The sequence below is a fragment of the Astyanax mexicanus genome, chromosome 2 (genome assembly GCF_023375975.1).
Source record: "Astyanax mexicanus isolate ESR-SI-001 chromosome 2, AstMex3_surface, whole genome shotgun sequence".
Classification (NCBI taxonomy): domain Eukaryota; kingdom Metazoa; phylum Chordata; class Actinopteri; order Characiformes; family Acestrorhamphidae; genus Astyanax; species Astyanax mexicanus.
Window position 1 is genome coordinate 18,571,772 of NC_064409.1, and position 27,028 is coordinate 18,598,799.

The 27,028-nt window shown below is 39.4% G+C and overlaps 1 protein-coding gene and 1 long non-coding RNA gene across 3 annotated transcripts in view; one reads left to right on the forward strand and one right to left on the reverse strand.

Annotated features, from left to right (window-relative positions):
• The window catches only part of cerk (ceramide kinase), a 43,512-nt gene extending 33,142 nt beyond the window's left edge, over positions 1-10,370 (forward strand). For both annotated transcript variants that reach the window (XM_022663658.2, XM_049473644.1), the window contains exons 12-13: positions 1,160-1,383; positions 5,459-10,370. In XM_022663658.2, coding sequence (XP_022519379.2) covers positions 1,160-1,383; positions 5,459-5,549 — 315 coding nt within the window. In that variant the 3' untranslated portion in view covers positions 5,550-10,370. The remainder of the gene's footprint in view (positions 1-1,159; positions 1,384-5,458) is intronic.
• Positions 1-27,028, reverse strand: part of LOC125794792 (uncharacterized) — a 44,740-nt gene that overhangs the window by 8,266 nt on the left and 9,446 nt on the right. The window contains exon 2 of the long non-coding RNA XR_007433808.1: positions 20,635-20,755. This is a non-coding gene — a long non-coding RNA (uncharacterized LOC125794792). The remainder of the gene's footprint in view (positions 1-20,634; positions 20,756-27,028) is intronic.

Below are 27,028 nucleotides of genomic sequence, written 5' to 3' on the forward strand. Positions count from 1 at the left end.
TAGTTGTTCATTGATCAAATTGGGTAAACATCCACAGAGCAGAAAAGGGAACCAGTTCAGGAATCACCTCCACCTAACATTTTTTTTATAGCTTAATTTATTAACTTTATTGTTATGATTTTATTCGTAGTTCAGGCTGTAGTGTCTAACCTTGTATTATAATTTATAATTTCCACAAAGTCTAATGTATCTACCAATAAAAACAATAAGATTGTGATCCACAAATTGACACTGTGCAAAAAAAATCTTCGTTTTTGGGGGAAAATATGCTACGACTGAGGAAAAAAAAACATGATCATTAAATTTTCAGTTGCTACTCTACTGTAGGAACACTTCTCTAGATACTGTAACTGGGAGTCACACTTTGTCAGGAAGCACATGAGCAAGTCTGCTAATAACACATCGCAGTGTGTAGTAGCAAGTGTGTGATGAGTTAGTGGGGTGTAAGCTTTCATTAGTCAGGTGCTAGTGGCTGATGATAAATCACGTTTGGTTTAATGGGGGAGGGCTAGCTTATATATTTTTTTAAATACTAAGTGAAAATTATTGCAAAATAGAAAGAGGGATATAATTAAGTAGTACAACACTCAGAGGTTGTTTTACTGTTTTTTTTTTTTTTTACTTAAAATGTTTTAATACTGTGAGTACATTCCACCAAAAAATAGTTCCACGAAAAACTTAACCCATATACCTTTTGAAATTTCCTGTGTTATGTTCCATGCGATAGATAGTATTCCCACCTGTGGGGGCAATTAATGAATTATGGATCGTTTTCTCTTTTAATCTCATCTCATGCATCTCATAGTTTAAATGGTGCCAAGAAATATGTTTTTTTAAACTCTAGGGCATCTTTAAAATCCCAATCTGGATAAGCAGAGATTTATTTAAGTACCTAGGCCAAGAACACAGTCTATAATAATTGCTGATAATTGCTGACACAAAGGCTCGCCCTTTGTGTCCCAGTTTCAACCCTTCTCTACCCATCATATTGTGCAATTGGAGGTTCATAAAGCACCATTTGGAAGAAATTACATTCGCAAATAAATTAAAAGCTTTTTACCAGATCAAGGCATATAGGAATGGAAGGGGGGAAGGGATGGTGAAAAAATCAGAGATGTACCCTGCTGACCCTGTTGTGTTTTATGTGTGTTTGTTGCAGTTTGACCACCCGTTTGTGGAGGTGTACCGTGTGCGACAGTTCCGCTTCACGCCCCGGTATCAGGAGACGGACTCTGAGCTGGAGCTGAGGGAGGTGGGGGCCGGCAGCAGTAAACACTTCTTCACGCAGATTTGCAGGGAGCACCCGGCCTGCGGCTGCACCCCAACACAAAGCAGCTGGAACTGCGACGGGGAAATCCTACCACACGCCGCCATTCAAGTCAGGTAACCAGCTCACTGACACTTCACTAAGAGATAGATTTAGTATTTTATTACTATTTCTATATAAGTAATACTATATATATTCATCACTTATTTTGTATATATTATTTTAAAATGATACATACAGTGTCTTTTGTCCTAACTATGATTTAAGTGTACTAAAGTACAATATAGAACTGGGCGATATGGCCCCAAAAAAATCTTCGATTTTTAAAAAGAAAATTCAGATTTTCGATTTAAATCGATTTTTTTCCCCCTACTAAAAATCAAATTAAAGATGATAAAGAAATGGTTAAACTAGTTTTTATTTATTTAGTTTTCACTTAAAAATTTTTTGCTTAGTGGGACTCAGATCTGATTTTTTCATGACTGTGTGAACGTTTCAAATCAGATTTAAGTCACTTTTATATGTGGTCCTAAATCATATACGTATTCGATCTATGGACATGCAACATGAATGTGAATGGTTAAATTAGAATGAATGCGTCTTTTTGCTTTTACACATGCACGACATGCTTCTCTCTCATATCCACACATCTCTTGATATAGCTGTGCAGCTGTAGCTGCAAAAACAGCAAAAGCAAGCCGCCTGGCCTTTTTTTTACCTCCTCAACCTGAGCATGAACTTCAGAACAGCTGGTTTTAGAGACAGATTCGTTCACATTACACACAGATACAGAGCACTTACATTTGTGAATGTGAACCGTCAAGATCCGCCAAATACGATCTAAGCCAAAAATTGGATTTGAGCAATGTGGCTTGTAATGTAAACCTAGCCTTTGTCTGCAAATAAAGCCAATTTCACGCCTTCTGCCTGCTTCGCTTAAATAGCAACAACACCCGTGAATATATTACCACTGATGTGGTGTCTGAAAGTGAGTTGTGTTTAAGTAATTTTCTGGTGTATTGCTAACTTGGCAGCGGAAATATCTGGTGCACCACTGATTGATTAAAACCCTGACAACAGTCACCCGTCAGGTGTACATTTCTATCTTGGCAACACCGGTGTGCCGCGAAAGCTAAACTTGCGTACACCCCTACTTGTTACACACACATGGACATGTAGCAGTGCACAAACCCAACTTTTACATAATCAATAAACAGAATACAAGTATAAAATAGCATTGCTGTTCCCATAAATGACCTGCACACACCTTCACAGCGTGAACAAGCAGGTTAGTTTTTTCACTGAGAAGCGCAGAAGCTTTGCGCCATTGAAGTACCAATCTGCCAAAGTCAGAGCTTACCTGGCTCTAGGTATTTAAACCACATTTGAGGTCAAAAAGATTTTTAGTATATCGTTTTTTCAAAACGCCAAATAGCTACTTTTCACACAAGGTCAGACACTGTAATGAGCAATGATCATAAATGTTAAAGGTCACCTTCCGCGAAAATCAGATTTTTCTTGTTTTTTGTGGAATACAGTAGGTCTCTCCGAGTTGAATGTGTACACCTGCACATTAAACTGTTCTGCAGCCCCCATTGTCTGCAGGAGCTAAGCAAAGAAATCCCCCCTCCCCCCCTCCGAAAAACGGGTGAATTTTGAATTATCTTTCTGCCTACGTAGGCAGAAACTCACAGACCAGCCCACCTTGGCTCGAGAAACTCCCAGAGGCGGAGCTGAAGCGACGCAACATCACCGCTCATCAGTTAGGAGGTGGGAGGCAGTGAGCGGCAGAGCGGTGGAGGGGCGTCGCAGTGCTCCTAGCCAATCAGAGGAGAGATATTTGCATGCTGTTTGCATGTATGAATATTCATGAGCAAAGCTGGAATCCGGTCATTTTGGACACACCCCTAAAACAGTCCATTAAAAAAGAGCTATACAGAGACACCTGAGCACTTTTTTTTTTACAAAAACGGCTCACATGTCATTCATTCATACTAGAGACCACAACTAGACATTTTAAAATGAAAGAAAAAACGACGGAAGGTGACCTTTAAACAAAAATACATAATTGAAGACTTTCCATAAATAAATAAAGAAAATATTATTTTGTACATAAGGAAGCTGGAAACCTTGGTCTCAGTTTTGAATAAAAAAAAAAATACTTATAATTTTGGTAGAAAGGTACATGTCGGATAAATATTGGATTTCAACATCAGCCAATGACTTATTTATAAACCTCTTTAACTTTACAGTAAAATACATTTTTCATTTAAATTATTCCTTTTATAGACACTGATTATGCCTTTTATAGACACTTATAGTTCTGAGAGTTAAAAACTATGTGCAGTATTTTATGATTTTTTTTCAGTAATATAAATACCAATTTCCCCACTGCACTGTTGTAGCTCGTTAAGTGAATCACTTGGAATGGAGAACAGCGCTTTCACTGGAATATATTAAACTGAGGATTGTGGGTGCTGAGAGATAGTACGCTTGGCTGCGGCGCTGTGGAAAATCCCTTCATGTTGAAGCAGGCGAGGAGGAGTGCTCCTCTTATCACAGGGAAATCTTTATGTAGCAGGGTGGCTCTCCTGAATGCATCATTTATTTCACGCTCCATTCTTCCCAGTGTCAATGATGCATAGCTGCCTGTAATGTCCTCTAATTTAATGGCCTTTCCTCTGTTAAAAGCTTACTCCCTTTTAATTAAAATAGAAGTCCATTCCTTTATTGCATTTTCCTCTCCAGTAGCTGCTCTTAAAGCGAGTCAGCAAATGAACTGTAGAGACGGATGTTGAGGATGGTGCACATGCTGATAGTGATGGTGATAGGGCAGCCAATAGACAAAGAGAGAAGGGGCAGTATTGAGTTGCACCTGAGCGCTAAGTGCTCCTCCTCCTCCTCTTGTGAAAAGGGGAAATTAAAAAGTTCAAATCCTCTAAAAGTTCTACAGGAATCTCACTGTAATTGGCTTTTTTACCAGAAGAAATTAAGTTAGAAATTTGATCACAAGCGATTGCAGGTGTGAAAGGCTTTAATTTTGTTATTTGTGATCATATTACTTAGTACACATGTACAGGTGTAAATGTATAATGTGTCTGGAGGATGCATTACTCTACTCACTCAGTCCAAATTCAGAGGTAGTTAGTAGCTATTTATAGTGCTTTTCCACCAAAATACGACTTTTTTTTTATTTTTTTTTTTAGTTTTTTTTAAGCTTTTTAGCTTGTTTATGGTGACTTACTCTTTCATGCAAACGTATCCTGCCCGAGCTAAATCCTCCACTATTTCGCTGTACAGTTTCTCCTTCCTAGTGCTCTCCTGAAATTCCAGAGAACACCAAATAGATTTTTTTTTTAAATGCCTCATTTCCTCATCAAACCACCGCAATCTAGTATTCTTCAGTTCCTGCTGTGAATGAATGTTATTGGTTCCAGAACCTACTTTTTTGGGTGGAAACGCAGCAAATGGATCAAAATTAGGTTTACAAACCAGAGCTGTGCTTGTTCTACGTCGATGGAAAAGCACAAATAGATAAAGGGGACACTTATGGTTGGTGCACACATGAAACTAAGTTCATCGTCTTGATTTTAGCCTGAAGTCTCTCAGGCTGTTTTCAGACTGCAGGCAAATTTGAATTTGTTTCTTAAATCCTTAAATCTGTTGAGATTTATGCGTCTGGCCATCAAAGTTATTTGCATTATTTGCTGTTTCACATAGTGAGAGCCACAAAAGATCCATTGAAATCCGAATTGAGCATTCAGACTTGGACGCATCTGTAAAAATCTGACTATAATCACGTTTAAAATTGCCTCCAAATGTGGTTTAGGTCAGATTTACAAACATTTAATTATCTATCGAAAATCAATCTAGATACAATCTAGACATGGTGAAAGTTTAAATTGGGCTAGCAGTCTGAACATAGCCACACTGCAGCCTACTTCTTGTCTAGGTGTGAATGGCTATGTGTTTTGGCCAGGAGGCTTTCCAATGCCAAGTGTGAATGAGGCCTATAAGGAACTCTACACAGAGCCCTGTCTGCCATTCCATTCAGCTTAATCTGTTTCAACCATTCATTTATTCACTTAATCAGTATTTAAATTAAATACTCTGATGCTGAGTGCTCTGCTTGACTGACAGCTCTGTGTTCTCTCTCTCTCTCTCTCTCTCTCTCTCTCTCTCTTTCCCCAGAGTGCACTGCCAGTTGATCAAGCTGTTTGCGAGAGGGATCGAAGAGCAGTCCGTCTTTGAGGACCCTTCTTACGCTCTCAACGCTATATAGATCTGCCTGTCAAAATCACTGGAAGAAAATATCCACTCTCACTGGACCATGAAGAAACTCAACCCTTTGAAAAGAGGTCACATTCGGGTTAGAGTTAACAAGATGCTGTTCCATATGCTGTTGGACCATTTTGTAGTTTATAGAATTGGAAGGAACTTCTTTAGATTCTGACATGTACACCACAGTGGAGTTGCTAGCAGCTCAGGCTGTTTTTGTTGAACTCTTGATTTACAGTGTAGCATTGCTCTACATTCCACATTGACTTGTGGACCATTTAGGATTTCACCTACACTCACTCAAATAAAGGTGCTTCAAATGGTTCTTTGAGAGATACTGTACAGCCAAGGTCATCAAATGTGGACATTGAATTCTTCTTCCAGTCATGGATCTCAGTGAAAGTTCACTATGAGGCGGTTTCTCTGAGCCTAACCGTTTACTATGTTTTTCTTTGATGAGAAATCACCTTTCAGAATGCTGTGTCGTACAAGATTGTCACAATAGGCACACCTACAAAGGGTACCAAGTCCAAGACTGGAAACTGGATCCATGAACTAAAATTTGTAAATCTCTGCTTAGATTTGAGAATCAGAGATTCTTCATTCTGCAACTATACTTAAGTAGATTCTTCTTTAAACTCAATAATGCATTTTTTGCAAAGACTCTGACAATTCTCTACAAAGATAGTGGGGTCGGTCATCTTTATAGGAGAAGAGCAGTGCTTGGTAAAAGTATCTCATGCCACTTTTACCAACTTGTTTTTTTTTTTTTTTTTTTTTTTTTTTACTGGTGCTTTTCCACTGAATGGTACCTAAACTACTTGACTTGATTCGATTTTTTTTCTACCCAAAATGTAGCTGGGGATGTCTTGGCTCTCACTGGATTCATTTGCATTACTTTCCATGAATCCTGTTTTTACAATGCATTTTGAATGTTTATAATGTATTATTTGGCATACTTAAACCATATAATGATTGTTATAAACGTGCATACACATGGCAACACATGCATTTTTGAAAAAAAGTATAAGTATGTGACTTTATAAAGAAACGTGACTTTTAAAGAAGAAAGTTATATTCTTCTATTTATAAGGTCTTATGTACAGCTTATGACTGTTATTATAAGGTATTATGTATGACCTGATTCATTATAATTGCACTCATGATGCATTATGAATGCAGGATTCTAAGGTTTGCTGGCAAACAAAAAGTCACATAGAGAGTTGGTACTGTAAAACTATCTGGGTCAAGTAGCATAGAGACCTTGCGCAACAAATTCCATATGGCATATGGCTCAAAGAACCATTTAAAACAGCTTAATTTTTTAGAGTGTAGGCATCAGTATTGCTCATTTGTGCTCCTCTTAAGAGTGTTCATAATAGATTTCTTATTTATAAGCGTGACCAAGATGCTAGTCATTGCTCCTGCTGTAATACATCAGCGTTCAGCAGTCTTCCTCTGCAGTCAAGCTGGTCTTGATCGACAGTAGCATTAGTTGTGTTCCAACATTGGAAAATGCAACTCGCAACTTTAGGGAATTTATTTGACTTTCTTAGAAGTACAAGACTCAAGGTTATCCAGTCATAGACATATTCTATATTGCTGCAGTATAATAGGATACTTATTATATGTAGATTATCTGCTGGAACTTGTGTTTTGTTTTTGTTGCTGTTATTATGTAAGCATGAAGTGAGTAGCAATCCAACACTGGGACACAATGTAGCTGATATCTATTCCTTAATGTCCTAAAGCTTCATGCTGCGGACGTTATTTTTCACCATGAGTTATATCATGCTTCGGGAACTATGACAAACCATATTCCAAATATCAGGTACCGCCAGGAGATGTTTGAGTAACTAAGGCTCTGTTTATATGTATCTGAATTCAGTGTTTTTAAAACTGATTAAAACACGAAAATGCTATTTTGGTCACTAAAATGGAGCGTTTCCAAATTATATATAGATATCACAACATATGCATGTTTACTCTCTGATTCTGATGTTGTAAGTCAGAGAACTATGTTGTCTACACACAGATTGCACTAGATCTCACATTTCAACATACAAGACTAGCATGCTAATGTTTTTGGTTCTCTTTGTGGACAAATATGTTTATGACCAAGACATGTTAAGTCCAGGTCAAGACCAAGACCTTTAGTTGACGGGTGCGAGTCAAGACCAACTCTTTTAGTAGCTGTGTCCAACTCAGGACCAAGATTTTACTAATGAAGTCTGACTCAAGACCAAAATTTTTAGTAATCAAGTCTGACTCAAGACCAAGATTTTTCTAATCGAGTCTGACTCAAGACCAAGACTTTACTAATGAAGTCCGACTCTAGACCAAAACTTTTAGTAATCGAGTCTGACTCAAGACCAAGACTTTTAGTAATCAAGTCCGATTCAAGACCAAGATTTTACTAATAAAGTCCGACTCAAGGCCAAGGCTTCTAGTAATCCTGTCTGACTCAAGACCAAGATTTTACTAATCGAGTCTGACTCAAGACCTAGACTTTTAGTAGTCATGTGTGGCTCAAGACCAAGATTTTACTAATCAAGTCCGACTCAAGACCAAGACTTTTAGTAATCATGTCCGATTCAAGACCAAGATTTTCCTAATCGAGTCTGACTCAAGACCAAGACTTTTAGTAATCAAGTCCGATTCAAGACCAAGATTTTACTAATCGAGTCTGACTCAAGACTTGTTTAAATCCGAGTCAAGTCCAATACTTTTAGTAATCAGTTCTGAGTCAAGACCAAGACTTTTAGTAGTCTTGTCTGACTTAAGACTTTGTAGTCAAATCTGAGTCAAGACCAAGATCTGGTGGTCAAATCCGGGTCAAGACCAAGACTTTTAGTAATCAAATCCGAGTCAAGACCAAGACCAGATTAAGATATTTTACAACATTTAATAAATAGAAAACAATGAGAAAGTAAAAATAATATACTGTGTAACTCATTGTGCGTCCAGTATCAATCGTTATAATCTTAATATTTCATTATATCTATAAAAGATACTCAAGACCAGACTTACATTTGCAATCATATTAGACAAACAAAGGAAAATAACCAGATACTTGTGGACGGAGCCTGAGTCTCAACTCATTCAGTTATAGCTGGACTTGCAGCTTTGTTGGGGCATATATATATTTTTATTATCATGCATGACTCTGCACAGCCCTAGTCTCTCTTTCTCGCTCTCTCTCTCTCTTTTTAAATGGAGTTGTCCACTTGACTGTAGTAGATAATCTACTATGGCTGCCTCTCCTTTAGCCTATAGTCCTCCTGTGCATCAGCCTCTCAGGACCTCTGCTGCCCTTTATTGCTGTTGTATCTTCTTCTTCTTCTTCTTTTGCTTGAATGTCTTATTTCTCTCTGTTGTATTTCTGTAATGATATAAAAGCCACAGGCCCTGTTGTTGTTGCAGGGCTTCTGCTGGAGGTTTTATGTGTGTAATCTAAGCTTGTGTTGTTGGTTCAGCGTCAGGGGACTTTGAGCGGTCTGTGATTTAGTGAAATTGCTTCTTGTCCGTAACACATCTGCTGCTGTTTGTGGATTTTCGCGAAGCCGAAGTGGAGTGGCAATCGAGTCATGGTCGCACTCGCACGGTCCTAATGTGGCACGTAGGTTTTGTAAATCATTATCCTGAAGTCTACGCCTTGTGCAATTCAAGTGTAAAGGAGCTGGAGTAGTGGACGTTAATGCTGGCAGTCAATCGTGGGCCGCAAATCTTATGTGTTAGTGTGTGAGTCGATGTGTGTGTGTGTGTGTGTGTGTATATATATGTGTGCGCACACAGAATTGCCCTCATCTCAGCCATCTGACAGCTGCTGTGTTTGGCAGCCTGGTTCAGGGCCAATCAGACACTTACATGCCCATATGCATCAACCGCTGTGACAACAAACCTCCAGCTCCAGCACACAGATCCCTCCGCCGACTCCATCTGAACCAGAGGCGTAATTCAAAATCCTCTCAAAAGCCCCTCGTAAATATCACTGCCATGTCTGCTCTCTGGCTTTCAGCACAGCGGCTGCTGCTCCTGCTGCTGCCGCTAACTTACAGCCCAGCCTGATTGACTGACAAGGCCGCTCACTGTCCAGTTCTCCAAGAAGTCTTGGGCCATCAGATACGATGGAATTCCCTTAAAATTATTACTAAAGTTCAGCAAGACAGGAAAAGTCATTTAGATTGGTTTTGGAATAACAGATTTATTAACAGCATTTCTCCCAAATTCCAAATAAAAAATATTGTTATTTAGAGCATTTATCTGCAGAAATAAAAAAATGGCTGAAATAACAAAAAAAAATCCAGCGCTTTCAGACCTCAAATAAAAAAAAGTTTTAAGAGTTCAGAAATGAACTCAATGAAATGAGCATGTTCTCCTCCACCAGTCTTACACTCTGATTTTGGATAACTTTATGCTTTACACTCCTGGTGCAAAAAGTCAAGCAGTTCAGCTTGGTTTGATGGCTTGTGATCATCCATCTCCCTCTTGATTATATTCCAGAGGTTTTCAATTTGGTAAATCAAAGAAACTCATCATTTTTAAGTGGCCTCTTATTTTTTTCCAGAGCTGTATAATACAATCTCAGTAGCTGCCAGTAGCTGTTACCACCCCAGTAGTGATCACTGTGAGCAACACCACCCCTCCCGCCGATATGCTGCTGCTTATTAGCAAAGCCGCAGCCTTGACTGAAAACAATATCCAAAAACAATCATCTTGCAGGCTTTGAGATGACACGGAGTGATGTATGACCTGATATATTGAATTTGATGAGTGTTGAGAAAAAAACAAGGAACAAAATGCTTAATAAAGTTCATGAAACCAATCTCTTATGTGTCTTTCTTGAGTTTGAAGTCTGGGATGAATGTATTCAGAATAAAATGTCTAAACTACACTGTCACTAGTGGACTGGAGTGGCCCCATGGGTGCCCTCTGGAGTGGCAAAAAAAGAGACAAAATGCCCTATTGGCTGCTTTTCTTCTCAGCGGACAAGTGATAGTGCCTTCTAGAGTACCACTTCTTTCAATAAAATATACAAAACCCTCTATAGAAAGACATTTTGATGTGGTCTCTTAATGAGTACCTATCTGTTGGTCCAAAATATATAGCAGGAGAGCCAAATTGTCAAGCTTCAATTATTGTCAGGCCACACAGGCAGGCAGTCCTTAACTGGGGAATGGTAAAGAGATATAATAAAGAACAAACAAAGAGCCAGAAGGTAACATAGACATGAAAGCCCCCTGAAACACTGATGTTCATACACTTCAACATCTACAAACCATCAACTGAGGATTGTGAAGTGGTGGGTCAACAGCACCAACATATCAGTTTACTGTAGTCCCCAGTGGCCATAACCCTTTGGTCTGCAATAAGAAAAGCTTTACTTTTTTTGTAAGTAAAGATGGTGGTTTGTCTGACAATAGAAATTATATGAAATTGAATTGGCGTTCTTTATGAATATTTATTTGATTCAGAATATTTACTTAAACATAATACAATCGTTAGTATTAGTATTTTTTCAGTGTAAACAGATTAATCACATTTTGCTGTGTAAAGCTCTAAAACGTTTTTTTTAACATGCTGTATATATTTTTCAGGAAGCAGTCAGTCTTTTTACCGGTCAGTCTTACCTGATGACCAGTGTCTCCTTGGGACTTTACAAGATTGATGGAGAGAGAGCCGGCTGAAGAGAAAGGTTAAGCTTCACCGAGGGGAAAATTCAGAAGATTTTATAAGAAAGTCTGTTTCAGGGCTGATTGATTGCGGCTTCTTTCGCAGCATGCATGCATTCAAGGTCGTTTATCTAAATGGAACAAGTAGCAGCTTGTCTGTTGGTTGGCATTTAGGCCCAGGCAGGTCCAGAGGACCTGTAAATTTATACTCTTTTTCTACTCCAGACACCAGCCTAGGAAAACAGATGGAATTAGTTGTGAAACATCTTAAAAGTTTTTACATTCTTCTATTCATGCAAAATGAAGTGAATAAACCAAGCCGTCTTTGGTATCTGAAGTTAGAAGTTTTAGAATTGTTTAGTGAACTCTAATGTGTTTGTTGAAGGCAGGATTCTAACAGTTATGGTTTGGGCTGTAAAAGTGAAAACAAGATAAAACTGATATTTAAAACTTGAAATAAACAATGCAAATATTGTATTTACCACAATCATGGCACGTTACCGTATATACTAGTGCATCTCCAAAAATTTAATATCATTAAAAAAGTTACTTTATATCATTAATTCATATATTATATAGATATATTACACACAGAGTGAACTTTTTTTAAGCATTAATTTCTTTTTTTGTTGATGATTATGGCTTACAGCCAATGAAAACCCAAAAATCAATATCTCAGAAAATTAGAGTATTATATAAGACCAATTGGTACTTTTGGCAGTGTGCCAAGATTTATTGGGAAAACACTGCACTGACTTTGGACTTGATAGAACACAGTGGATCAACACCAGCAGATGACATGACTCTCCATACCATCACTGATTGTGAAAATTTCACACTAGACCTCAAGCAGCTTGGATTGTGTGTCTCTCCACTCTTTCCCCAGACTCTGCTCCCTTGATTTCCAAATGAAATGCAGAATTTACTGATGATCAGTGATGGTTTGTTGATCCATGTCATCTGCTGGTGTTGATCCACTGTGTTTTATTATTAAGTCTAAAGTCAGGGCAGTGTTTTCCGCGACAGTCTTACAGCACTTCATGCTTCTCTCTGCTGACAACTTTTATGGAGGTGCAGATTTCATTTTCCAGCAGGACTTGGCACACTGCCCACACTGCCAAGAGTGCCAACTGGTCTTACATAATATTCAAATTGGGTTTTCGTTGCCTGTAAGCCATAATCATCAACAATAAAAGAAATAGACGCTTAAAATAGATCACTTAAATAAAGTAACTTTTATTTAAACGTTTTACATTTGGGATTCAAAATCTTGGCCTTTTTTTATTTAAACTAAAACAAAAAGTAGTTTGTTTGTATTTTTATTACTACAAAACACAGAGTTCACAACATGTACAATGATTTAAAAATATATATGTTCAGCTTTCAGACATTTTTTTAAATTAAAAGGCCTGGAGAGAGTTGCGCACAAAAGCTATGAGGCTAGTTGTTGGTTTGACTTCTGTTTTTGTTAGATTTGCTTATGTGACTTCTGACACTTTTATCTCTAAAAATGGACAAAGATAACGACACAGTTCATGCTGTATCACAGCTGCTTCTACCATTCCAATCAGTACTGCAACTTCAAATTCTTAACATGCCTTCAAGAAAAAAGGATCAAATGGTGTAAATATGGTGTTTTGCTAACACATCAGTCTAAATCTCATTGTTTTGATGCTTCATGTTTCAGACAGGCTTGAGTGTTCATCTCGGAGCAATTACCTGGTATTAGGCCCTTTCTAATCTTCAGCATCTGTCAGATTTTCATTTGTATTCGTGGAGTCGAGCACGATCAACAGCTAAAAACAAGATAATGGCTTGTAGCTGCGGATCCGTCTCAAAAGGGCATTTATCTGAACCACCAGTTTTTTAATCACAGAAAAAAAGGGATTGGGAGATATCACAGGGGGGTGTTTATCTTCTTCATTTAAGATGACTGTATTGTGTATCATAGGCTTTTATTGATATGAACACTTCTGCCTTTGTAGTGGGAGAGCAAAGAGATGCTACGCTTAAAAAAATGGCAATACAAAGGGTTCTTTGAGAGATGCCATAAAATAACCATTTTTGTGAAATATATATTCCAGATAGCAAAGGACGCTGAATCAACATTGGTTTTTGTGTGTTAATGACCAAAAATCTACTATCAATATTGTTAGAGTTTATAATGTTTATAATGTTGTTTGACAATGAAAACAAGATGTGGAGTCAAACCGACAATATGTTTGGCTACAAAGTACACACTAATCACACTTTATACGACATTAAAATTAACCTGCTCAACCCCAACTTAAAAAGCTCTGCCTAAGAAATTTTATTTTAACGTGGAAATTTACAAGAAAATGAGAGGGAAACTAAACCCAAGTGACCCACAGTTCAGCCCTGCGTTCACTCTGGTTTAGTTTAAAATTAAATTACAATTAAAACAGTGATTAAAAACATAACTTAACATCAACTTTAATTAATTTCATTATTTATTTATAATATTATCTGTTAGAACTGTCAGCAGTGTGTGTTGATGAATAGTTAAGTATAGAAACACTACAATGTGTGACTGAACTTTTGCATGACATGGTATTCCCAATACACAGTAGTCTTTAGTTTGTGCTGGACGAACGTCCGGACATGATAGCTGTGCTGCTGTTAGCTGTGCTGAAGCTTAGTAAAGATGATAGCGGACGCACGATAGCACTGCTGTTGAGAGCGTATCATGATGTTGCAGCTAATGTGATAAAGGTCTATTTCCGCTATAAGCATTCAAATCAAATCTACCACCTTACAAAGTTTAATTTTTTACAGCATGGCTACGATTTTAATAAGCTCTACCCGAACGGGATTAGTTTCTCAGGGGGATGTCTGTGAAAAATATTTCCTGCTTCTACTCAGCGATAAAACTCTTGAGTCTGAACTGCAATTGAAAAAAAACTGGAGGACCAGTAAGTTTTTTGGCTTTCTCAGTCATGACATCTCGCTCAGTAGCTCCTCCATGTCCACTCACTGCTGTGTGTACGTGGATCTCCGTGGAAACAAGCGCCCAAAGTGTAATTACAGTGCGTGGCAGTGGACAAATAGCTGTTTTATTAAACGCGAGGTGACGAAACTCAGAAATGTGAGTCTGGACGGGACTAGAATTACCACAGTTTTTTTACAAACAGTAGATAAATCAGCCTGTAATTTTCTCAGGAGGAGGTCTGAGAAAAACACATACGTGGTTGTTCTGGACAGGAATAAAATCACAGCAGACCCCCAATAAAAGAGAAAATGACCCCAGAAACTCAGTTTTGAAAGAATACAACTGGTTATGTTCTCTCTGTGGGTGGGCAGGTGGCGCTCTTTTGATCAACACAGGCATCTGTTAGTTGATGTACAGAGCTGGCATGTGCTGTATGTGTTGGGGGCATTACTAGTGATATGGGTGATATGGGCAGTCCTACTGAGAGGGTTGGGTTATTGACCTTCCAAACTGGAGATAAAAGAAATGGGATAAAAATGAAACATAAGTATTCAAAAATAAAGTAAAATATGGTTAAACATTGAATAAACACCAGTAAAGCGCCCTATAATACCAAATTTAGCTTTGCCTTTGTGTTATCAGTAAATGATGGATTGATCCAAATATGGTTCTTCTATGCTTTTGCTCATAGAACCCCTAAGGCACCTTTTTTTATTTTAGACAGTGCAGCCTTTCCGTCCTTTACAGCCTCTCCCGTTGCCCAGGTTTACACAGGACGCTGTTATGAATTTGCTACTTGAAAGCAATCCATGTTTCCGTGTTATCATTAAGAGCCTTCAATAATGCAGAATGCTCTGGGAAGCCCATTCTCCTGACAAATGCGATTTGCCACAAACCGGACGAATGAGGCAACTCCCGGTTTAATGGGCTTATTACATAAAAATGACTGTGGGGGAGAAATAAATTCTTCCCCTCGCTCCTCCTCGACTCCCCCCCGCCTCCCCCCCACCCACTGGCTGCGATGTGGAAGAGATTTTTTGCTCTTATCCTGGGCTTCGCTTACCGCCGTCTCCATACGGGCCATACATTAGGCCTGCTATCTGGGGCCCAGTATGGCAATGAAGCCAGGTAATTTTCCCATCTACCATCCACCGAGTAAATTCCATTTCCTGCTCTCCTCGCCATGTCTTTATTGATTTATTTTCATGGCTGGGTGGCGCCGGGCCCCGCCGATGCCTGGCCGTCTCATTCTCGGGGCCCCACTAGACAAAACAAACAAACAAACAAACAGCTGTCTGTGAGCTGACTCTAATCACGGTTTGGAGACAACTCATTGCAAGTGTGATTACACCTGCGCCTTCATCCTCCGTTTTTTCCTCGTTTTTTTTAACGTAAGCTTGCCTTGAAGCGTCTCAGCTGAGATTAGAATGCTCTCCGTCTGGCCTTGCCTCCGAAAGCTCCACCTGAGCCCCATTCGTGAGGATTTTACCCAGGCAGCTCTCCAGCTCTCCAGCTGAGCACTCGGGACGTGGACGGAAGGCGTTATCAGAACGGCAGCCGTCCCACCGCTGGGACCGCTCTTAAACGGATCACCGTTTCTGATATAAAGCGGCAAAAAGAGAGCCGTTTGAAGCGATTGCCAAAAAAAGAAAACGCTCTCATGTTGTGCTGGAATGACAGGGTGAAAGAAATGCCGAAGCCTAACCAAACAGTGATGTGATGTGACACTGCGCCAACTGCATTATTGATCAGAGCCATGATGATGAATGTGTTTTGTCACGTGTCACACATCCAGGTCTGGTGTCATGGTGTGGTTTGCAGTGTTGTATGATTCCAGATCACCTGTGGTCTTCATAAAAGGCAATTTGATAGCCCAATGTTAATTTTGGGAACCTTTGGGAATGTACATTCTGGTGCTCTTTTTCAACAGGACAGTGCTCGTCCACATACTGCCGCAAGCTCAAGAGCTTTTCCTAAAGTTACAGATGTTGTGCCATGGATTAAAAATGTGTGGGATGTTTTTGGATGCACTATCAACACTCCAAACCTACCATACAGTCAATGCTGGGATGACAGGGTGATAAGAAACGCCAAAGCCCAACCAAACAATAGGGGAAACCGATTGAGCTGAAGTGACACTCCGCCGACTTCATTATTGATCGGCAAGTTTAGCAACTTTTCAAAAGCACAATTTCTCCAAACACTGTCACAACAGGTTCTAGTCTTTTCCTACCCAACTACACAGGGTAGCGGCAAAGTAGCAGTGAATGAAGATGCAGGCCATCCCTGCCAAGTGTTATTGATTGCAATCGGCCCCAATTTCTTTTTTCCTTACCGTTGCCAGCCATACCTTTCTTTCTCTCGCTCTATCTCTCCTCTTACCACATTGTACCTGTCACACGGTCTCTCATAACAGCTTTATATTCACAACTGTACACAACTCGCTGGCTCAAGTTCTTCCCACTAAAAGACTCAGGCACTCAGGCATCCTGCCCTGCGAAGTGGCCATCAAGAAGTACGGATGCTTTCTGGACCATAAAGGACAAATGATGCAAAACTAAAACAATGTTAAGGAGAGAATGGACTAGTAAATGGACTATGACTTGAACACACAGTGTACCAGATCATAGTCCTGTTAAGCATGGTGGTGGTAGGCAGCAACATACTCTCTACCAGTGGAACCAGTGATACATTGCAGGGGATGGAATAATAAAAAAATAAAAGCAGATTTTCTCAGAGTTCTTAAAATTAACCTTAAACCATGAGCAAGAAAATCGAAACTTCAGTGATAATTCCTGCTTATTGTTTTGGTAGAGATGACCAATGAATCCGTGTGTGGAGGCATTGTTGTCAGCATTAAGACGAATCGTTGTCACATTTCACACATCTACAAGGCCTGGTGTCATGATGTGAGGTATAATTTCTTACAATGCCAGATCACCTCGGTACTCTTCTTAACGGGCACTTTGACAGCCCAAAAGGACAGTGCTGGTCCACTTACTGCTGCCGTCTCAAGAGCCATTGCCATGGTCCACAGCCAGCTGATGATTTTGGATACGCTATCAACATTCTATTCTACCCCTAGCGCGAAATGCGTGAATTTTGGAGAACACTGGAGTTCAATGGGACAGATTAGCACAGGACACCATTAGGAACCTCTACAACTCCAAGATGCTGAGAGGTCTGACATGTTGCTGTGTTTCGCATGTGTTACACACAACTTCTGTATGTGGAACTAGATACCAGTCTTTATGTTTAGATTACTACACTGTAAACCCTAATAAATGTAATCCTCTCAAATAATTTGATGTCATTCGTTGCCTCTAATGAATTACGTTTTCAAATCTCTGCTTTTTGAGTAATTTGTAATACTTTATGGAGTGGAACAAACGTTCATCTTTAAGTTCAACAGACAAACCACAAGCCAGAAGCCAATGGAAAAGAAGCTGCTAATGGCAACAGACTAAACCTTATGGGTTTACAGTGTATATGACTCAATGGATCTTGGTTCTTCAGAGTAAAAGCCTCAGGTATCAGGCCTGTGGAAGTGGCCATCAGATAGTCCAGATGCTTTTAGGGCCATAAAGGAAAAATGGTGCAAAGCTGAAAGAATATTAAGAGAGAATGTGATTTAATGACCCGTGACCTGAACTCAGCATGTGCTTCTGGTCCAGTTCAGTGTTTTCTTCTCTCAAGGCCTCAGCAGAATCAATAGCTGTGTATCGTGAACACATTCAGGTGAATAACTCTTGGGCAGAAGTTACATTTTTCAATATTCTCGCCTTTTTCTGTCAGGTTTTATTTTCCCTCTAACCGGATCCCTGCCACAGTCCACAGTCCACGGAAGTGGCCACGTATCATTAATGCTTCATAACGACAGGCTCTTACAGCCTAATCACTGACTAATGGTTTCTTAATGGCTGTTTGCAGTTTCGTAATTGGAACATATGCGTTAATAAATGCTACCATTTCAATCATTAGTGACTAATGCTTAGTGACATACACATATCTATATTCAGTTATAATCATTAATTGGGATTTCGTAATTATCTTGGTTTATGATTATTTCTCTCAGGGTTGATTGATAACACATTGACATGCCAGTTGTCATGGGATGTGCCAAGCTAAAGAATGTCACACTTACCTGGGAGTGAGATTGAGACTGTCTGTTTGCATGGACATTTACAGCCAGACACCGCCGGTCATGATCATTATAAATGCCTTCTACAATGGATTCCCAGTACACATGGCTGGATTACTGACTGGGCCAGTGGGGCCAGCGCCTAGGTGCCCTGAAGGTCAGGGAAATATTTTGCGATGCCTATCAACATTTATGATACAATATTTTATTTCCGGGGGCCTCCATTTTAAGGATCCTCTGACTATTAGAGACTTTGACCCCAGGGCCTCTTGGGGGTCATAGCCATGCTTTTTGAGGCTCTAGCCATGCTTTTCGGGGCTCCAGCCATGCTTTTGGGGCTCTAGTCATGCTTTTGGGGGCTTTAGCCATGCTTTTGGGCCCCTTATGAAAATGGATGAGGCGTTGTGGCATTGTTTTAACTTCAACTTCCGGCTATTAGGGGTCCTAGGAAAGAGGAGGGTATATATCTAGAGAAGAGAAAGGCATACTATTACATGGCACTTGATCACAAGGGCCCCTGCTATTGGTCTCTTGGCTTCCATAGAAGTCGTTTGCCATGGCTCCTTGACTTTCTAGGGACCTACATATTGCCAGGCAAGCTACCATACTTCATAACAGATATTTTGAAATATGAAATTCAGGCCCTTACTTAATGTTTCTGAATTTGTATATGCTATCTTTGACACTGATTAAACTGGGTAAATTTGGCCAAGGGTGTGATTCCACTTATGTGAAAACAACAAGCCAGTTGACTTAATTCCATGTTTCTCCTTGAATAAACAACTCTTTGCCTAGGGGCAAAGATACTATCCCTAATTTCTTTCTTGCCAGTACACGTGATAATGTGGACCAAGGAATGTTAAATAGCCTCACAACTTCAGAAATATAATGTCCCATCCATCTGGCACCCACTATTAGACCTTACACTAACTCTCATAATAAACAAGGCCTTGCCATGAGCATGCTGGCCAGTATTCAATCAACCCTCATCACGAAGTAGAACCTCCCACTGTATACAATTGTAGGCATTTCCTAATCATCCCCCGAGGAAACACTTAATAATGAACCTACGTCATGCTGTCTCATGACTTTTCAATTGTCATTGTATTTGTCTTGATTGGTACTGGAATGCTACACTACTGTATATGGACAAAAGTACTGGGGCTCTATTTCATTCATTGCTTCTTTCACAATCACAATGGTATTTAAAGGCTTTATTTATAAGTTTAGACCAGCATTTTGATATACAGTGCCAGACAATAGTTTGGACACACATTCTCATTCAGTGTTCATCTTCTCATTCAATTTTTTTCCCTACATTGTAAATTAATACTGAAATCAGCCAGACTATAAAGGAACACATAATGAATCATGTAGCAACTTAAAAGTGTTAAACAAACCAAAATACTCTGTGAAGCATTTAGGTGTCTCTAATCTGGGGTTCTATTAACTTGCAGTTTCTGAGGCTGTTAACTCATGCTCTACCTTTCCTGAGGCGACCCTGATGAGAGCCAGTTTCATCATAATGTTTTTAATGGTCTTTGCGACTGCACTTTAAAATTCCTTTTTGACATAATGTGGATATTTATTTCTTAAAGTATTTTTTCTTTACTCAGTTGAGTATTTTTTGTCATAATATGAAAAAAAAACATTACACAAACAGGACAGTTTACTCTATACCAACTCTATCTCTTCACAACAGTTGATGTTCTCAAACACATTACGAGGACAAGACATTCAAGTAATTAAGCTCATTAAACTGACTGAGAAAATCCAGCCAAGATGTGCAAAGCTGTCATCTAAGCAAGAGGTACTTTTTGGTTACCAAATCTACAATCTACAATGCAGAATATTTTAGAATAATGAAAAACTTGTACTGTATATATATATATATATATATATATATATATATATATATATATATGCTTGTATAATAACACAAAATAAGTGACATACATAACACATTATACAAGTATGTATAAGTATGAGTATGTATATGTCCACGTACAAGTATGTGACCTTATAAAGATCGGTTTCATAATGCCTTATAATATCTTTTCATAAGAATATTAAACATAGTTTGTCAGATGTTATGAATCCTCTCTTTTTGTTAAAATACATATATTGTACTTTGTGACATATGTATATCACTCTATGCATCTACATTATGAGTTATTACACAAGCTTTTTACTGTCATTATAAGGTGTTATTAATGCCATCTATTGCATTATACTGTAAACGCTTTTTTAATGTATTATAATTGCAGGATTCATAGAAAGTGTTGTGCGGCAGTGCTTTTTAACTTTTGCTCCACACAGTAATTACTTGCAGTCGAGTAGTGAAAGGTTGTAGAGAAGTCATGGCAGTCGACCACAGCGGTCTGTCCCTTTGGCAGAGTCCAGTCTGAGGGATAACGGGCTCAGGGCTTTATCCCCGCTTGCTTAATCTGAAAGAGACAGAGATAAAAAGGACTATTACTTTTTCTGTGTCCAATTCGAGCGGCGTTACAAAGCCGGACTTTGTTTCCCCTCCAAGTTATTGCATCCCTAATGGTGCTTAAAGTAATTACACTTTGTAATGTTTCTCTTTCTCTCCCCTTTAGTGGGCATTCAGAGGCACTCTCTCGTCCAGTGCCCACGCTGCCGTTCTCTGTTAAATGATGCCATTAACCATATTGCATTCGCTAACTCTCCAGCTATCCAAATGTGATTCGGTTCACTGGGAGTTTAATTGACTGAAAACAGGGTTTATTTAAAAACGGGGCAGTTTTAGGAACTTCATCAACAGCACGCTCCGCCGCATGTGTATCGCATGTTGCATACGAGTAAGGTTTCCACCTGAATGAAAATAATCTGTTTATTTAGCCGTGTGAGCTCAAATTAAAAGACCTTTTTTTTTTTCAATTAAACACTGAGAGAACAAAGCCTGCTGAATCCCGAGCTGAAGTACAATCCAAAAGGCCAGTCAGTCGCAAAGACCATTTAAATCCTAATGGAAACGTCTGACACAAATGACCAAATAAAGTGTTTTATTGTCGCACTTAATGGAGCGATGATGATGATGATAAAAGATGAAGAAATTAAATTTTTATATGGTAATCAAATATGTGAGTTCTAGGGAGCAGTAATTCTATTACACTCGTACAGATTCATATGATCCTAACCATCCAGAAAATACAGTGGAGTGCTCCTACTGGGGTATTTTTTACAGCAATAATAGTGAACCACACTAAACCTAAAGGAGTCCAATTAAAGATGACAAGTTAATTAATAGGGCTGGACAGTTAATCGACCAATAAGTGAAACCACATTCAGACATTCAGAACCTTAAAAGAATGTGGAGGGGTTCTGTCCTATAGTATATTCTGTTATTTTCTGATTAAATAAATAATTTGTATTTTACCTTAAAGGTGTCCTTCTGCTAAAATCGATTCTTTGTGAAATACTATAGGTCTCTCTGAGTTGTATTGGATGCTGGACATAAAACTCTCTCTCAACCTCCATTGTCTGTAGTAGTTAGTAAAAGAAAATATTCAGAAAAACGAGTTGATCAGGAAAAGCATCATGTCCCAAATGGACCCAATCATTACAGCCTACCATAATCTCACATGGGTCCCATCTAAGCCCCATAAATTCAGTCTACATCACAGATAGGGCCCATGTTTAACCCCTACTGGTGCCATCATTGACCTTCATATGTATGGCCCACATGAAACCCTTGGACAAAACTTATTTCACAGTTAAGCTACCTAACCCAACCACTAGCTCCACATGGGCATGTTATCAGAGTTTTGGCCTTTTGTCCAACAAGTTAAATCTCTACCCTTTAAAGCCCTTTCCCGATACAAACGGCTGAACACAGTCAGCGCTGTGAATCATGAGACGTTCCTAATCTTGCGGAACTTGTGAAGCTCTGTCTGCCTATCTGTCCTCTGTCCGCTGACATTCTCTCTCTATCACACTTCTCTGTTCTGCCCATCATCAGCGGGCGGCTCGGGTCACTGCGCCCGGCAGAAAGCGCTGGGTAAACACTGCGGACAAAGAGAAAGTGGAATTGTTGCCATCTGACGGGGTTAAACGGGCACGGCCTCGGGGGGCGTCTGATCCAGAGGAGAAAACACGTTTCTACAAAACTCAACACACAGAACTCCAGACCCCCGGACCCCCACTCTCCCCCACTCCTTACAGAGCAGTGAAGAAAAGAGACAGAGCCAACACCTCCAAAGTCTATTCTACAAACTATCTATCTATCTATCTATCTATCTATCTATCTATCTATCTATCTATCTATCTATCTATCTATCTATCTATCTATCTATCTATCTATCTGCTTGCCTCTCTTTGTCAAATTTTATCTCTGCCTGTTTCTATCTGTCTGTCTGTTTTTCTCTGTCTGACTATTTCTCTCTCCATTGCTCTGTCTCTGTCTTTTTCTCTGTCTTTCTGCCCATTTCTCTCTTTGTCTCTGTCTGACTGTCTGTCTGTGTTTTTATCTGTCTGTCTGTCTTTTTCTCTGTCTGTCTGTGTTTTTATCTGTCTGTCTGTTTCTCTGTCCATCTTTCTATTTGTCTTCGTCTGTCTGTCTGTCTCTCTTTTTCTCTGCCCATCTTTCTCTTTGTCTCTGTCTGACTGTCTGTCTGTGTTTGTTATCTGTCTTTGTCTGTCTGTTTCTCTGTCCATATCTCTATCTCTCTATTTGTCTGTCTGCCTGAATGTCTTTTCTCTGTTTGTCTGTTTCTCAGTCCATCTCTCTATTTGTCTGTCTGTCTGTCTGTTTTTCTCTGTCTGTTTTTCTGTCCATTTTTCTTTCTCTCTATTTGTGTCTCTGTCTCTTGAAATTTATCCCTCTCTGTGTCCTTCTTTGTCTATCTGTCTGTCTGTCCTTTTCTCAGTCTGTCTCTTTCCCTCTCCATTTCTCTATCTCTCTATTTGTGTCTGTCTGTCTGTCTTTTGAAATATGTTCCTCTTTGTGTCCTTCTTTTCTATCTGTCTGTCTGTGTTTTTTCTATTTGTCTGTCTGTTTATCAGCCTATTTATCTGTCTCTCTGAATGTTTCTCTATGTGTCTGCATCTCTATCTGTAGCTCTGATTGTCTGTTGGTCTGTCTCTCGCTATCAACCTGTCTGTCTCTAAATTGGTCTGTCTCTCTTTTACGGTCTGTGTAACTCTCTGTCTCTCAGTCTTTCTATCTGTCTCTCTCTTTGTCTGTCTGTCTGTATCTTTGTCTGTCTGTCTAATTGTGTCTCTGTCTGACTGTCTGTCTCTCTTTCTGTCTACCTGCCTGTGCACACAACCACATACTCATCACTGGTCCTGCAGCTCCCCCACCTGGCCTTCTGTTTCTCCCTGTGATCTACACTCCCTCTCTTTCTTCCTTCTCTCTCTCTCTTCCTTTCTTTTCTCACTTTATTTACCCTTTCAATTTGTTATCTCTCTCTCTCTCTCTCTTTCACTGTCTCTCTGACTCCTCCTTTTAGTCAAACTTTTGTTTGTTTCTTTCTTTTTTTCATGTCCTCTCTCTCTTTACCTCTTTTTCTTCAACATTGTCTATCTCTCTGTTTCTTTTCTTTATCTCACTCTCTTTTTCTCACTTATCCATTCTTTCTTTCTTTATCTCTATACAGTATTTTCCCTTTTCTATTCTCTTCATCATTGTTTCTCTCTCCCATCTATTTGCATCTGTTTTTATTCTTTTCTCCATTTTCTTTTTTCTTGACTCTCTCCATTTCTTTCAACTCTTTTACCATTTGTCTCCCCTCCACATATTTCTCCTCTTTCATCTATATGTTTTCTTTAATATTTGGCCCTATTTTAGCGATCTATAGGCCAGTGTGTCACTTGCCATTCCCTTTAAGAGCCAGGTGTGCTCTGACTTTGGTGGATTGATATTTTAATGGTGCAGCACTTCTGCACTTCTGTGCTTCTCAGCGGAGGACACTGATCTGTGCATTTTTGCTGTGAAGGCGCGTAAGCAGATAATTTACAAGAACAGCAATGCTATTTTTATTTGTATTCTGTTTATAGTTGATGTTAAAGTTAGGTTTGTGCTGCGTGTCCGTGTGTGTGTAACAAGTGGGGGTGTTTATGCTTTGAGTGTACTTGTGTAATACAGCAATACAGCAGAAATGTAGACTGTTTAGACTGAAAATAGACTGATGGCAGAGTGTACCATAACAACAAGCATTTGACGCATCTTGCACAGGGTGAAAGATAGGGCTTATTGTCTCTCTAATTCTTTCTTTTCTTGTTCTTTTTCTTCTCTCACTCTCTTTCTTTCTTGCTCTCTCTTTTTTTCTCTCATATGCCTGGAGCTTTTTCATTCATCCAGTCCATTAAAACAAGCAAACAGTCATTCAGCTCTCCAAACAAAAAAAAATGAGAGAGTACTGACTGAGAGATAGATACAGAGAGAGAGAGAGAGAGAGAGAGAGATCGAGAGATACAAAGAGAGAGAAACTGTTGGAATGGCTGGCAGACGAGCTGGTAAAGGGGGCGACCTCCACTCTGCCAACACTCGACTGGTTCTGTTCCACATTCAGCTCTCGTATCTGTTACACACTGCTGTCCAGACCGACAGGCGGGAAGATGTGTCTGTGCCAGTGTCTGTCTGGGATGTCTGTTCCTAAATAACACATTTTTTTTAAGGGCTAAAAAGTTTTATTTTAATAGTTATGAAATTTAAAACTGGTTGTTGTGGAAATCTGTTGTTTGTACCATTGGTGGTACTGGTCTCAGTCTCAGTCTGCCACCATGTGCTGGTTATTATGGCGAGAGTCGGGGGAGTCTGACACGGCCAGTGGCCTGAATAATGGACAAAGCCTGCTGGTATATTTCATTCAATAGATGTACATTTGCTGGTGGAGTGACCTACTCTGTCTTTATAGTCCATTTCCCCCTAATTTATTCCATACATCCGAGCCGGAGCACTGGGCCCAGTCAAGCCAGAGAGGAGCGGTAATGACCACATTGATCATGACAGTCCCCGCCGGGGGTGGTCCGCTTCAAGGCCGGCTGAACGGACCCTACATGCCCCCTTACCCAATCAAAAATCCATCTTGCCTGTCCCCCTTGCCCTCCGGCCAATCAAAAACTCATCTCCTTTGCTTCCTCGCGGTAAGGACACAATCAAAAGCACATCTCTTTGCCTGTCTGTCAGGTGCACCGCCTAATCTGTCCCTGCCACCATAGCTCAACCAATCAGGAACCTGCTTCTGACAAAACCAGCCAATGAGGCTCTTTTGTCAGTGTCCACCCAGCAACAGACTATAGACCTCCCTTAAGCTTACCAGCTGTATCTTTGAGGTTTTACTGCTATTGCTGACTGGTTTGAACCCCATATTACTCATTGCTGTGAGGATATTATTGCATGTAGCAACTATAGCCGTGGTGAGGTCAGTACGTTGTCAACCCCAACTCCACAACTCATTCCAACCACTTTGTAAGATCATTGCAACCACCTAGCAACCATTAAGGAACAGGCTAACACTAAAACTAAAAAAGTTGCAACACAAGAGCTTGCAAACTAAACTATCTTGGATACTATATTATCCAGATAACAATACCACAGAAACCAACACGAATATCAGAGCAACCACTAGGCAACACCATAGCAACCATTTTATAATATTGCATCTTTCACCTTGCAACACTATACTTAATAACATCACAGTAACTACCTACCATTAACTTAACAACACTCTAAAACTAAGCAACACCATATCAATCACATAAATACCACAACAACACTAAACACTAGCCATAGTGTTTATAGCCCCTTACAGTAGAAACATCATAGCAACCATCTATCAACCATTTAGTAACATTACAGCTATTGGCTGGGCACGAAAGTCACAGAAAGTACCTAGCCACCACCTAGGATACCATATTCACCAGCTTGCAAGACCATAAAAAAACAACTGGAATAGCACAGCAACCAGTTACAGTAACAGCACCATATCATTCTACCTGTAAGACTATAGCACCCACCAAGCCAGCAATTAGCAACATGATAGCAACCACCTGTGATACCTTGTGATTGATACCTTAGTAATCCCCTAGATACCAAATCAACCTAAAAATACCACAGCAACCACCTACAATTACAACCAGTTAATATAACCATACTAATCATCTTGCAGCACTAAAGCACCAACCCAGCTTATAGAAAAGGTTATAAGAACATTCAGCAACATTTAAAAAAATGTTCTAGGAATGTTGCCCTGTAAATGTACAGAAATTATGTTCTAGAAATGTTCTGAAAATGTTCTGTAGAATGTTTCTCACGTAATGGTTCCAGCTACACATTATGAAAATGTTAAAAGTAACTAAACTAGTACTAAACTAAAAAAGTAAAAAAAATAAAACACTGACAAAAGTGATGCTGCGGAGATGTTACCAGAACGCTTAAAACATCAAATAAAAACATACTGAAAACTTGATAGATTGAACATTCTAAAGATTTCAGGAATGCTAAAAACTAAACATCGTTCCTGGGTATGTAGCAACCCCATAGCACCTCAAAAACCATTGCAACCATGTAGCAACAGAAGAGCAAAAACATGGAAATGTAAAGCACCTTAGCTGTGCAGAAAATGTACTTTCATAGCTTTAAGCACCCACCAAGCCACCACTTAGCAACATGATAGCAACCACCTGTGATTGATACCTTAGTAACCCCTTAGATACCAAATCAACCTAAAATACCACAGCAACCACCTACA